The sequence below is a fragment of the Drosophila biarmipes genome, chromosome 2R (assembly GCF_025231255.1).
Source record: "Drosophila biarmipes strain raj3 chromosome 2R, RU_DBia_V1.1, whole genome shotgun sequence".
Taxonomy (NCBI): Eukaryota; Metazoa; Arthropoda; class Insecta; order Diptera; family Drosophilidae; genus Drosophila; species Drosophila biarmipes.
In genome coordinates, this window is record NC_066615.1 from 8442480 (window position 1) to 8455787 (window position 13308).

At 43.5% G+C, this 13308-nt stretch overlaps 2 protein-coding genes across 3 annotated transcripts in view; one reads left to right on the forward strand and one right to left on the reverse strand.

Moving 5' to 3' along the window:
* Positions 1–11820, forward strand: part of LOC108026800 (GTP-binding protein RAD) — a 28900-nt gene extending 17080 nt beyond the window's left edge. The window contains exons 3-10 of one of the 2 annotated variants that reach the window (XM_017097961.3): positions 157–310; positions 2020–2136; positions 6642–6962; positions 7031–7119; positions 9222–9402; positions 9531–9664; positions 9818–9922; positions 10738–11820. In XM_017097961.3, the coding sequence (XP_016953450.2) occupies positions 157–310; positions 2020–2136; positions 6642–6962; positions 7031–7119; positions 9222–9402; positions 9531–9664; positions 9818–9922; positions 10738–10884 (1248 nt within the window). In that variant the 3' untranslated portion in view covers positions 10885–11820. The remainder of the gene's footprint in view (positions 1–156; positions 311–2019; positions 2137–6641; positions 6963–7030; positions 7120–9221; positions 9403–9530; positions 9665–9817; positions 9923–10737) is intronic. The other variant, XM_017097962.3, reaches the window with a different exon arrangement.
* A 113-nt stretch (positions 11821–11933) lies between these two features.
* LOC108026797 (uncharacterized) lies at positions 11934–12766 on the reverse strand. Its single transcript, XM_044092399.2, has 2 exons — positions 12467–12766; positions 11934–12399 (listed from the first exon to the last, which is right to left on the reverse strand). The coding sequence occupies exons 1-2, from the start codon at positions 12479–12481 to the stop codon at positions 12073–12075; spliced, it is 342 nt and encodes a 113-aa protein (XP_043948334.1). The 5' UTR covers positions 12482–12766; the 3' UTR covers positions 11934–12072.
* Positions 12767–13308: the final 542 nt, after the last annotated feature.

Consider the following 13308-nt stretch of genomic DNA (forward strand, 5'->3'; position numbering starts at 1 on the left):
AGAAATGCAATTTAATTTCTCACTCAATCGTCAAGGGCAAATCCTCCGCCAGTCCATAAATCAAAGCGGTTGCCTTGGGCCGAGATGGATGGCTGGATAGCTGGTTGAATAGTTGAGATCCCGGACTAAAGACACTTTCCCCCTTCCTATTCCCAGATCCGCCAGAAGACCAAGGCGCAGCAGCAGCAGCAGCAACAGCAGCACACGCTCCAGGAGACCCGGAGCTACTGCACCAGCGAGCCCCGGCTGAGCGAGACGGAGACGCCTCCGCAGCGCCGCAAGCTATCGCAGCGGAGGCCGCAGCCTCACGGTGAGTAAATTACGGCCGCAGATAAGCACCCACAATTGCGGGGAAAAAAGTAGTGGTGGGCCAAAAAAATATCCAAAAAATTTGTACATACAGAGCAAAAATATCAATAAGATATATTTCTATGATATATCATTTATTATAATAGTTTTTTTTAATTTTATTGCATATAGAGGTATCATTTACTGATACTAGATTTTTGTTATCTTTTTCTATTTTTAAGAGCTTACAATAATGCTATCTCCCTCCTACCCAGAGTAGTTTCGGGCAATATCTCATTATTTTCTTACAGACCCTTTACACATTGCTGTCTTAGAAACAGTATATCTTTACTTTCTCTCTTTTTCGGGTAACATAGAGAAAAATGGCAAGAAATGATACATCAAAAAAATACTTTGTGACCGTATCGTATTGACACATAAATGCTTTCAATGTGACAGTTTTTAACTTTAAAGGTTATAAAAGGGCATATTTTTATACTGGAGAAAAATTCTATAATTTCCATAAAGCGTCCCAGAGAAAATATAAATAAAAAAGAATTTTAAATGTTATTCTGTTCTTACGTTATTCAAAAGCTTCAAGGACTATGTTTCGTCTTTACTTACCCTACTTTTTGGCCCTTTCACTAGATTGCTAGCCGCTCTTGTACTTGTAAGTTAGTTGAAGTTGTGGGTTTTAATGGCCGGATGGAGCCATCAAAACGGCAAAACAAGGGCAACAAATTAGCCAAGTGCTGAGCCTGATCTTTTATGCGGCATAAACTAAGCTCTCAGCCAAATTGCTCGCCGCACGAGAGCAGCGGCGATGTAAAATTGACCGTAAATGCCTTGGTGGCCGGAATAGCAGGGGGCGTGGCCACAGGACCGCAGCACTTTAAGGCGAGGTGTTGAAGCTGACACAGTTGGCTTGGATCCAGCAGATGGCAGATCCGCTTTGCCCTTTGTTAAGTACCCTCCAATAATGCCGATTCAATTAACGTGGGGCGTTCGATGAACTTAACCATTGACCCAGTTTGGCCCAGTTTCAGCCGGGCAGCAAGTGTGCAACGTGTGTGGCACTTCCCTCTGTCAACTCGACATGGGGAAGCCATTAAAGCTGTCCGAATGTCAACCAGCTGGAGCAGGGAATACGGACCGAATCAATAATGCAGGACTGTCGGGGGAAACGTTTAACCAAGCGGTTATTCGCATATTTATCTACGGTTTTTTGTGTGCAAATGTTTATTCATGGGATCAACTGTTGGTGTTTGTTCAAAAATAGCGGAGAGAAATCACAAAAGGAAACAAAATAAAAGTGTTGGTTTGTAAAAAGGATACTGTTTTGTTTTGTAGTTATTGGTAAAGCTTTACGTATACAACTACCAGTTATACCACTACCAGTTATACAAATTATAAACAAAACATAAATATTCCAATAAAACAAGTTACTTCGACTCATGGAGACTTAAAGGTTGTAAAGTTCAGAAGAGAAAATTAGGCAGACTCTTTATAAAAAATTAAAACATATTTATTGTTAAAAGATAGGCCAAACGAAAAGCAAAGTTATCTAAGTGTTGTGGTTAAAGTATATAATTTTTAATTAGTCCAACTGCCAATTTAAGCCACTTTGAATTATGCACACCCACCCGATGGCGTTCCATGTTTTCTGGTTTTGCCTAATCCCCCATGCAATTTAAATTAATCTCTTTAATCTGTCTCTTTCACCCCGCTCAGCACACAGAAAATCGAACGCCTTCCTGGACGTGCCCACCATGAACATGCATCACCTGCGCGTCAACGACGACGACGAGGATGTGGACCGGCTGCGCACTTTCAGTGCCTCCAAAGGAGGTGAGTCTTCTCGGGGATTGCACGGACTTCCCCACTGCCCTCTTACAAAAGCCCACTGAGGAGCATTTATTAATTTCGAAATTGAAAGTCAACAAAGCCCGGGGGCCAGATGACTGGGATTACACATCCTAACAAAGCGGGCGTGGCCTGGGATCGGGCATCTGGGCTAAGGGATCTGGGCCCTGGGATCGAGGACCCCATCTCGGGGACACACGATACTCCGGGCGGCATAAAATTATAGTTTCATCCGGGGACACGCAGCGCAGCAATCCTTATTGAAATCTTAAAAGGCTGTTACCCGAAGATGTTAAGGAGATATCTGTGGCATTAAATGCCACTCCGCATAGAATATGAATACCCACTTACATGTATATGCAAACACACTCACAGAACCACATAGCCTGTGAAGTTTTCCCATTATGTGTGCGCTTTTTTCCTTTTATATCCTACATTTGTGTCACGTTATTGTTACACATACGCACTGTGTGCTGTCCCACTCCAACTACAGTGCGAGCCAGGAGTGTAAGGACTTGGCCGGAAGTTTGGCGTTTGGCAAATGATATCTCGCCGAGAAAGTTTAAAACAATTTCAGGAGTTTTTCATTCACTTAAGATCGATTATCCCGCTTACCTGCTTGGCTCCGTTCAATTTTTCACTATTATCCCATTACGCAGTTTTCTAGCACGGTGAAGTTCATCTGGTACTACTATTAAGTCGAAGTTTACTGAGTTAGGAAGCTTTGCAGAACCTAAAACATAATACAAAATAAATAATTGAAGGTGGACAGACTCTTGGCTCAAGAAAATACAACTTTCTTGATAAGTTTTATGAAAATCTTAATTTTACTCAACATGTAACAACAACTTTGCTCCTGAACAGCTTCTTAGTAATAGGTTACAACCCACTATGAGTAACAAAACTACGAAAAACGTACATAAGAAATAAAGCTTTAAAAATCGTTGTGTTTTTGTAGTTTGCGGATTAGTGTTTAGCCCTTAAGTTAGGATCCCTACCGTCCTGTGGGCGTTTGCATGCACAAGTGCATGGCCGCCTTTAAGTACGTGTTTAAGCACACTCGTACCAGCTCCGAACACGGAACACGGAACACAGAATACGGAATAGGGAATGCGGAGTACGGAGTGCGGAACACTTGAGCAGCCATGACAGCAAACAGACGACAAGCCTGCGTATTAACAGCACGAGGTGTCATAACTTAGTCATGAGGAGGAGCCGGAACCATTTGACAGACACAGTCGAGAATGGGAAAATGCCATGTATGATGGGCACAACTAGATGAAAAGTAGTTCGTGATAGATAAAAGTTTATATAAAAAAATACAGGAAAAGCATTGGAATTTTAAAATCCTGAAAATCTTAAAATCCATTAAAATAATCTCAAAAGAATCCGGGGTTTTAAATTGCTTGTAAAGGTGTCTAAAAGTATGCAATATATTATTTCTTTTATATTTGTTGTAAGCAAAAATACAAGGAAAACACCGGGATGTTAAAATCCCAAAAATCTTGTTTGCAAAAACCACATCATAAGAAATTGAAAATCATTTCTTGTGATCTTGGGTTTCAAATCGCTTGTAAATGTGTCCAAAAGTATGCAATGTATTTGTATTTGTTGCAAAAAGTTGCTCCCAAATATGCACGTGACATCAAGGGGTATCAAGAGTTAGTTATATCCCTAACTGGGGATGAGCACCGGCTAGGGACACGTCCTGAAAAACACTGCATATTAAAATTCAATGAAGTGCCCGTGTTTGCTCAACTAAATTGCTTTCAAATACAAGCGGAATACCTTGTAGTCTTCCTCTGCCAAGAAGTGGCAGCTTTGTGTTGCGGTTTTGTCTTCGGGAGTCATGTGCGTCCATTTAATTAAACTTAATTCGCTCAAGATGTTGGCAGGTCGTGTGGGGACGGCTATGAGTCCCAAAAGAAGGCGGCAAGGGGCCCATGCTCATGGCCATCCATCAATTATGTTTACGGTTGGCACGAGTGGGAAATTTAAAATGAGCGAAATGAACGAAACGGGCGAAAAACTGACGGCCCGACATTGATTCGAATATGTTCGGGGGATGGTGGGTGATTAATTGAAATACCCCGGCGAGTGTCAGTCATCGATGGCAGCCACTGAGCAGCCTGAATGGGTTTCCGATATAAATACATTTCCAGCCGCATTCAGCCGACAATGCACTCGATTGTCCTGTGGGCCTGAATCGAATCGTAATTGAATGATGCGCCCAAAAAGGACGATATACTCGTATGCTTGCACTTTATCCGCGATTATTTCCAGCTTTTTGGCCAAACGCTAAACATTCGATGGGTATTCATAGCAGCGGGTTTAGTTTGCATAAACAAACAGCGCCTAGCCTTGAAGGCGGTTAATCATATCTCAAAGTGGCGCGCAGCATATGCGAAATCTCGTGCCACACTCGGCCCACTCTAAATCAATCAGCGAATAAAATGTTCAATTTATTTGGCTAAACAGTCATTCTTCAGGCAAACAAACACACGAATGTGCTGCCTTTGCTGGGAGGAGGGAGCTAAGCCAACATCAAAGACATGTGCAGGAAAAACATTTGTTTGAAGAATGGCTGAAAAAGATGTGAAGAAGTGCTGCCATTACTCCGGCGATTAGTCAGTTTCAAATATAGACGATGTCCAAAAATATATATGAGCATTGCACCTCACACATGTATTTATTGTGAGAAATTTCACGAAGCTAAATCGCAATTTTTATTGCTGCCCGTTTGCACCTATTCCAAATGAATTGTTTCCCCCACGCGCAGACCTCGTTATCCCCGTTTCCCAACTGGGAAGGAAAACCTGGCCACCCAAAATGGTTTTATGGCTTTCCAATGATGACGGCCCATCCGCACACAGAGAAAGGGGCGGACCTACCCCCTCTGTGTCCGAGTGTAAATGTTTAGAACGATTTGGCCATTAAATCAATTTGCACAATTAATGACCGCAGATGAGATCCAAGAAAGCGCTTGCCAGTACAGAAAAGCATCTATATATATCCGCAGAATGGCGCGTATTTCGCGCGACGGCTAAATGCAATAAGACAGGCCATAAATCTATTTATGACATTTAAAATGTACACAGCATACACTTGCATAAACTGAACCAATCGCACATTATATATAGATACAGATTTATTCGTTTAGGTACATCTACCGGTGAGGGGGATTACAAAAAAGATTGGCCGCAGGTTGTTCAAAGGCTCTTGACTCGCCGACTTCGTTGGGTAATACCTTTTCGGTGGGGCATTGTCTGTCTGTTGGGGCGGAGGGTGGGGATGTCAGATGCGCAGCTTATATCTAGATTTATTCTGCCGTTCTTTGGTCAATCAACCTGCTCGCCTCGCCTGTGTTGTCAAATCGCGTTTGTGGTCTTGCCACAGCTAAGCATCAGCTTTATCACACGCATGCTGTGCGCTGGGTTCAATTAGCTCATCTGGTATTTAAATTTGATTCCGAGGCTCAAGGATTTGTTAAATTATTCATCACCTGGTTGTGCGGTGCATCTAGATAAACTGTAACCCCATATTAACCAGCTGGAAAGATGTTGGTACCGAGCTAGATGTTTGGGAATGGTTTTTGGTTAAAACTAAATAAAATCCATCAGGCTATTCCAAAGATTAAATTGTTTTCTATAAAGTGTGTCAAAATGGTTGTTTGGTGAATTTATATCACCTTTAACTAAACTTTAATATGCTAATTGGTATTTTATGAAATATAAATGTGTGCGACAGATTACAAATAATCCTTTTTACAAAGTATTTCTCTTTGCTTTTTTTTAATTTCCAACTTAAATATATCCAAAATATTAACGATAGTCAGCTTAACTTTAGTACTCAGAACACGTATACTAATATTAAGATAATTTCTTATTATTAAACAGGAACATTCACGAGCTCTTTGGCCTTATCCCAAACGATTTCCGGACAAAGCAAGGGGTTAAAATAACCATTTCGGCCTGTCCCACAAAAATGGCAATGCTTCTTTAATCGGTATATTATCGAATAAAGAGCAAATAAATGCCTCAAAAATGTTTCATAAATATTCATTGTACATGCGAGTAATATTGTAAATATTCGGCCTTTATTGGCGCAAAATGCAGGAAGTTTGGCTTGAACTTCCGACCGAAATATGCGATTTTCTAAATGTGGGCGGAAGACCCAGACAGAAAGGCCAGGGGAAATGGGGAGGCACGGAGGGAGGGCCGGGGGACTGACAGCACTGTTGCGAGACACAAAAGACAGATTAACTATTGTTGATGTTGCCCTTGCGGCAGGAAACTGTAATTACTGACTACGGGCTACGTGGCGAATGCGCAACGAGTCGGCGGCTCGTTGGGTCGGTCCACGTTGCACATACGCCGCGTGTGCCCGGCTGGCTGACAAAGGCCCCGCACATGCAGTTGGAATACGAAAGCGGTGACATTCTACTCACTTTTTGACAACTCTGCTGATTCCTTTTTTCCCGCCCCCTCCAGGTATCATCAATCGCGGTGACTCGTTCCGCCGCCGGCGCTCGAGGAGCAACAGCCTGGCCCCGTCCAGCCCCATGCACGCCCGAAACGGCGTGGGCGGCGGTCTGGGGGGCGTGGCTGGCGGGGGCAGCAGCCTGGGACTGGGATGCGGCTACAATGGCGGCAGCAGCAGCGGCAACGGATTCGGCAGCGCCAATGCCCAGGAGAACCACCAGCCGGTGGAGTTCTATCGCGTGGAGATGCTCGGATCGGCGGGCGTGGGCAAACAGGCTCTGGTTTCGCAGTTCCGCACCTCGGACTGCATCAATGCCTACGATGGACCTGGTAAGAGTGACTCCAGCCGATGATTCATCAGAAACTTTAGCCAGCACTTCCTCCTCTCCCACCTCCAGAATGCGACGAGGCCGAGCAGAACGTCTCAATCATCCTGAATGGCACCGAGTCGGAGCTGAAGTTCCTCACTGGCAACCCGGAGAGCAAGGTAAATCATTTGTCAAGGGACTCCCGAGCCTCGCCTATTTGTGTGTTGTAATTGTCGTTAAATATTTCACCATTAACCGGCCTCCAGCCACAGAGCCGCTGAGCCGCTGAGCAACTGGCTTTGTGCCCTGAGGTCCGGGCTGTCAGCAAGACAAATGAGCTTGTCCTGGCCGAGATTCGCCCGGGGGAACGGCGAGTGATTTGCCAACCGGGCGAGCATAAATTGCACAAAGTGAATTAATTACCGATGCAAAATGAGTTCGTGCAACGCTAGGGGTATGCCAACAACACCCAGCCACCAACAGTAACCAACAAGGATGAAAGGTTCCGCAACTCGAGAGGGAAACTATGAAAACTTTCGCAGCAAACTCGATGCGAACTGCGGTTAATTATGGCAAAGTGCACGGAATGCTGGAGGCTGCCTTGAAATCATTTGAGGAATTCCCTTAAAATCCTGCCAGGCGGGCGCCGCCTGCCAGCATTGCGATTTGCAACGGCTGGCCAAAAAGGGAAAAGGAAAACAGGGGAAAATCAAAAATAAATACAACAATATGAGCCACTGTGCAATCGAAATGCCAAATTGCTGGACGATTGCCAAATGGCCAACGGGCCGTTTGCCGCCGCCTTTTGAGGGTGGCAAACAATACAAATGAACCCGATAATGATAATTATAATCGCCGATGACGATTCCGTTGATGGTGATGGCGATGGCGATGGCGATGGCGGAGGCGATGGCCATGGCGATGACGACGTGGATAGGACAAACAAAAGGAAATGGCAACAATTTATCCATTCGGGAGTGCGACACTGGAATCGGACGAATTCGAGCCAAGGCGCTCGAGCACGGTGCCCGAAAGTTGTGGAAAAGCACATAACAAATTGCTTTAGGTTTGACCTTAAGCCTCCGCCAATCCCAGAACCCCAGAGCAGCAGAACACCTTGGAGCCAACTGGCAAGTGCCAAATTTACAAATGTCGGACGCGGACGCGGATGCGGATGCGGATGTGCCTGGCGTGGCTTTATGAGGCACGGAATCGGAAGCCAGCACCCCGGGCAAGAATAAAACCTGCCGACGTCACCGCAGACAAAGTGTATTTGCCCAAGGATTGGACAGCTCAAATACCCCAAGGAACCGAGCGGTAGACGTCTGGCGGAGAGAGAAACCTTTTCTGGCTTTTTCTTCTTTTTCTTTCACCAAGCATTCACAGATATGAAGTTGGAAATTTAAATGTTTTAATTAAACAAAAATAAAAGTGTGACTTGCAACTTAAATATAAGTGCAAACTTGTCGTCCCACAAATAAATAAATACGAGTACATGGAAATTGAAACAGTCCTTGGAGCCGTGCTGTAAGAAAATAGGCATAGAGTTTAAAGAACTTAAAGTAAATATCTACCTAATAAAATAAGACCATGATTGGATTTTAGTAACAATCAGTTGTCATCTAAAGATATTTTTAGAGCGATATTTTTTGAAACATATATTTAAAAAAATATGGGAATACAAATCGAAGGATATACATCAAATATATTTGACAATTTCTGAAGTAGAAACTAAATCCAACGAAATATGAGTCCGAACATCCCCCATATTGATACACCTTCAAAAGCCAATAAAAAGGCGCGTTCGCACCATTAAAGGAAAATTCCAAGGACCTGGCCGATAGAGCCGTTCCGCTGACCTGTTAATGTATGGGCCAGATAAATGAACATAATTAAAAGTCTGGCCAAGTCGGAAACTTCTCCCTCGCTCGCCACGTTATTGCGATGCCAAGTGGCCATAATTTTAATTTTTACGAGCACAAAATGCAAAAGTAGCAAGCAACAAAAGGAAGCCGGGATGGGAAAGGAAAGCAGGCTGTGTTGGCTGGGATGGATGGATGCTCGACTTTTCGCTCAACGCCTGCACTCGACGGGGCGCAGTTAAGAACTTTTAATTTCACCTCCAGTGGGCTGCGATAAAACACGGCATTAAATACTTTTGGCAGTCACGAAAGCCCAGAGTCCAGGGCCCGGAGCCCAGAGCCCAGAGCCCGGAATGTTGTAAACTTGTTGAGTGCCGTGTTTCAATTGGTCCTTTGTTTTCTTGCCTCGCTCTTTGCAGGACGAGCTGGAGCAGGCGGATGCCTTCCTGGTGGTCTACTCCTGCATCGACAAGGAGTCCTTCACGCGGGCCAAGCAGATACTATCGCGGCTGCAGGACATGGATCTGCTGCGCCACCGACCCACCATCCTGGTGGCCAACAAAATTGATTTGGCCCGCTCACGCGCCGTGTCCGCCCAGGGTGAGTGCATTGCAATTAGCCGCCGCCCCAAAGTCGTTGCATTCATTTGCATCGTCAACTAAGTGGCGTGACCGAGCGAATCCAAATCCGAATACAAATCCTTCTACTCCCTCCGTTCCGCCGCGTAGATGGCAAGTGTCTGGCCTGCACCTTCGGAGCCAAGTTTATCGAGGTCTCCGTGGGCATCAATCACAACTGCGACGAGCTCCTGGCCGGCACGCTCACCCAGATTCGGCTGAAAAAGGACCAGGTCCAGCTGCAGGTATGCCAAATATCCCTTATGCACAGGTCTGAGCCCGAAAACCCATAGGTCTATAGCTCTAGTTGCCGTAAGAGTTAGCTGGTTAGCTAGATGTCCCCAATATATCTCTGTTTTTAGAGTATTGTAATCAATGTCAATCGATCGCTTTCGCAGCTTAATCCGAAAAAATCAAAAGATAAAAGCAAATTTAAAGAAAATACAAACGTAGAGACTGTAGAAACTGATAAATGTCTGACTGATCTTAAAGCCGTCGAAGGGGTAAGTAAAACTGAATGCAATCCCGACCAAAAACCCATTTGAAATATTCAACTGCCTAACATTCGGACTGACTTTAATAGATGTTTGATGTGTTTTCGAAACCCTGCCCGTTACCTAGTAAAGCATGATACCATTGTAAGATATATAGAACGAGTTTAGTTAATTTTGGTGTCTAAAGAAAAAAGGTTCCTGAGGTGCAGAAATCACCAAGTATGAAATGACTTTAATAGGTGTCTGAAAGTATGCAAGGAATAATTCAAACTGGAAAATTTCGTTTTATAATGCATAGCATACTCTTAGGCGCCAATTAAATGATTGCATTTCACCAAACACTTATATATCTTTAGCAACCAAACTAAGACACTTTTGTTGTGAAAACCAATAATAGCTATACCTTTACTCCTTGTTTATGTGTGGTTGGACTGTTTTTCCATTATGTATAAGGTTCCCATTCCACCCCTGATCTTTTGCCAAAACAATTTCGGCCAGCTTTTGCCAAGAAGGAAAATGTGTCAAGTGTCCGAAAGTACAGAAACTGCTCTGAGGACACTGCCAAAAGTGTTTTGTTTGCCTGTTGTTTATTATCCTGTGCCCACTCCCGCAGAACTCGCACAAAGAACATGAAAAATTTAAACTTCAATTGGCGCCCCAAATGGAATGACTGTATTGCAGGGCCATAAAAATGCAGTTGAATAGAGGGCCAAATGTAAATAAACCGAAGCATAAGAACCCCAGCCCGTTCTCCACCCATCGAGAATTTGTTACCTAAGTGAATCAAGACAATTTGACTTATATTGCATTTAACTGGATTTCAGGGCCCAAGGGATGCCAATTCGCCGGCGCACTGGTACAAGAGCCGCAGCGTGATGCTGGCCAGCATGAAGGCCCGCCAGATGCTCACCTGGATCCTGGGCAAGGAGGACTCCAAGTTCAAGCACTGCGAGAACCTGCAGGTGCTCTAAGACCCAACGCCGAAAATCAGAAATCTACCAAATCTATAAGTCTATATACTTAGCGCCTAAGTGTGTCGATATGTGAATACGTGTGTGTAACCGGCCGAGTCAGGCAGAAAGCTTTATCTCTAAGTGCTACCAGATGGGCTCATCTAATATGTAAACAGGTTTCGACGGTTCGAAGCTCTCCCAGCTCCCATCTCCCATCTCCGAACTCTAGTCCCCAGCCCCTTCCCCCTGTAAACAACCATTTGCATACCTACGAGTGTGTGCAAACAGCTATTTGTAATGCCTAACGTAAGCCTGATAATCAAAAATTAAATCAAATTTAATGTAAAACATAGGGACATCTGCAACGCTGGCAGCGACCACGTGTGTGAGCAACTTAATGGAACCAAGCGAAAGGAGCAAAACCAAAGTACTAATACTAAACTTAACCAAACAGAGGAAAACACTACTTACGTACTTACCTAGCAACTATGGTAACTTTTCTAAGCCATGAGCAAGTGGGGGAATATTTTTCATGAGCTGGCTAGCGGCTTAGCTATTTACAGGGAAGGGAGGTGTGCAGTATGTTCCCATCGAACAATATATATGTAGCCAAGGGGCAGATTTTCATTTAAGATTTATATAGTGCGTGTGTGTATCAGGTTGTTATTTTCATTTTCTGCAGCTTAGGGGAGTCTTACAGGGTCTTTAATCGAGCGTTAGCTGGCTGCCTGGTCAGAATATAAAGTAAAATATTACCATAGATGAGTGTCCATCACGTGTTTATAAAGTAGAATTAGAATTCAATATTCTTTGTGTCTTCCTTAGTCAAATATGTATGTGTGCGTATCGGTGTGTTTATACTAGGGGTCCTTCCAAATATAGTGCAATGCAAGGAATTCACGTGTCCTCCACAAGGCCTTCATGTAAATGTGCTCAAAGTGGAAACATGAAAAACTACAATAATATGCCTAACTCTAGCGAGAACTATATAGATTGGTGTGTACATATGCTTAATCACGTGTGGATATTTGCAAAGCGCATAGGCTCTACAAAAAGAAAATAAAATATTTAAATGTTTAACAGTATAAATAGGTTTGTTTCATTTCTTAAGAGACTAGGTTTGGTACAAAATATCAATGGTATATGATCAGTTTTTGGAAATGAGTCGGGGTGAGTACGCCTAAATTACTTAGTTTTACCCAACTGTTAGCCGAACTGCTGTTGCTGGGGATTCTTCACCTTCACCACCTGAGATCGGTAGCGGAAAAGAGGTCGGAATACATTGATCTCGGCCAGCTCCATGTCATCGGCCGCCTCCTCATAGGCCAGCTCCTCCAGAGCTCTACGCAATCTGCTCAGAGTTCTCCCATATCTGTAGAGATCTTCGAGAACCTCACTGGATGTCAGGGCTTGATTTCCTCCATCGTTGGCTTCACTCAGTCTTTGGATCTGTTCCGCTGAAGTAATACGCTCCTGGGGATAACCGATCACCAGCTCCAGGGTAGCAAAACAGGCAATCAGTTGTAGGAGTATCTAGTTTACGAATGCCAAAAAAAGTTAGTATTGAAGGAAGGGCCCGAAAAGCAGTTACTGCAGTTACCTTGTTGTAATGCATTTTGGTGGTTATTTAATTGGACGTTCTGCTATCAAAGCTGTTTTTGGGTGAACTGCGGGTTGTCAAGTGTGGCTTCACTTGGCTGAACCTCGCAATTTATACAATTGGCAGAATTGTTTTTGCTCGCTGTGATTAGCACCTCCAATTGTTCTTGTTTCTCGCCTTGATTTTCACACTGCAGGCGGAGGAAATTAGCGTGTTAGTGCTGAAAACCAGAGCATTTTCCTCTCTCAGTTCAGTCTGATTGAAAAGCCAGGTCATGTGCACAAGGGTCTTAGTGTTTTCCCCAACTGATAGTATCTGTTGTCACCAAACTGCAACTAAGTAATGACTAATTCTTATTTGTTTATTCGGTCGCGTGTCTAAAGAAATAATTACCCGATGATCTCAGGAAATGCAATTCCGGGATCAGGTGTCAACTTCTAATTGAAAAGGTACATAAATCTTAGGCAAGTGGTGGTTACCTAAACACATGGCGCAATCAAGTAAATCGAATGTCTCTACTGGGGTTTGTTATGCATTTGACTTGAATATCTCTATTGCCTTATTACTATTTTAAAAAAATGTTTCACCTTAAATTTAAATAGTTAGGTTTCTTTAATAAATATTGTTTAATATTTATTTTTACTTGTAGAATAATTACTTAAAAAGCCGTTAAATAATATACTTTCAAAAGTACCCTTAGTTTCTTGTGTTCTTGAAAAATAACGTATTTTTGACCAAAAATCGAGTGGCTAAGTGAGGAGTGTGTCTTAACTATGGCAGGATGGTGTACTCACTAAGCTAACATCGATTTAAGTGTGACCGCTTACGGGGTATTTTCGGTA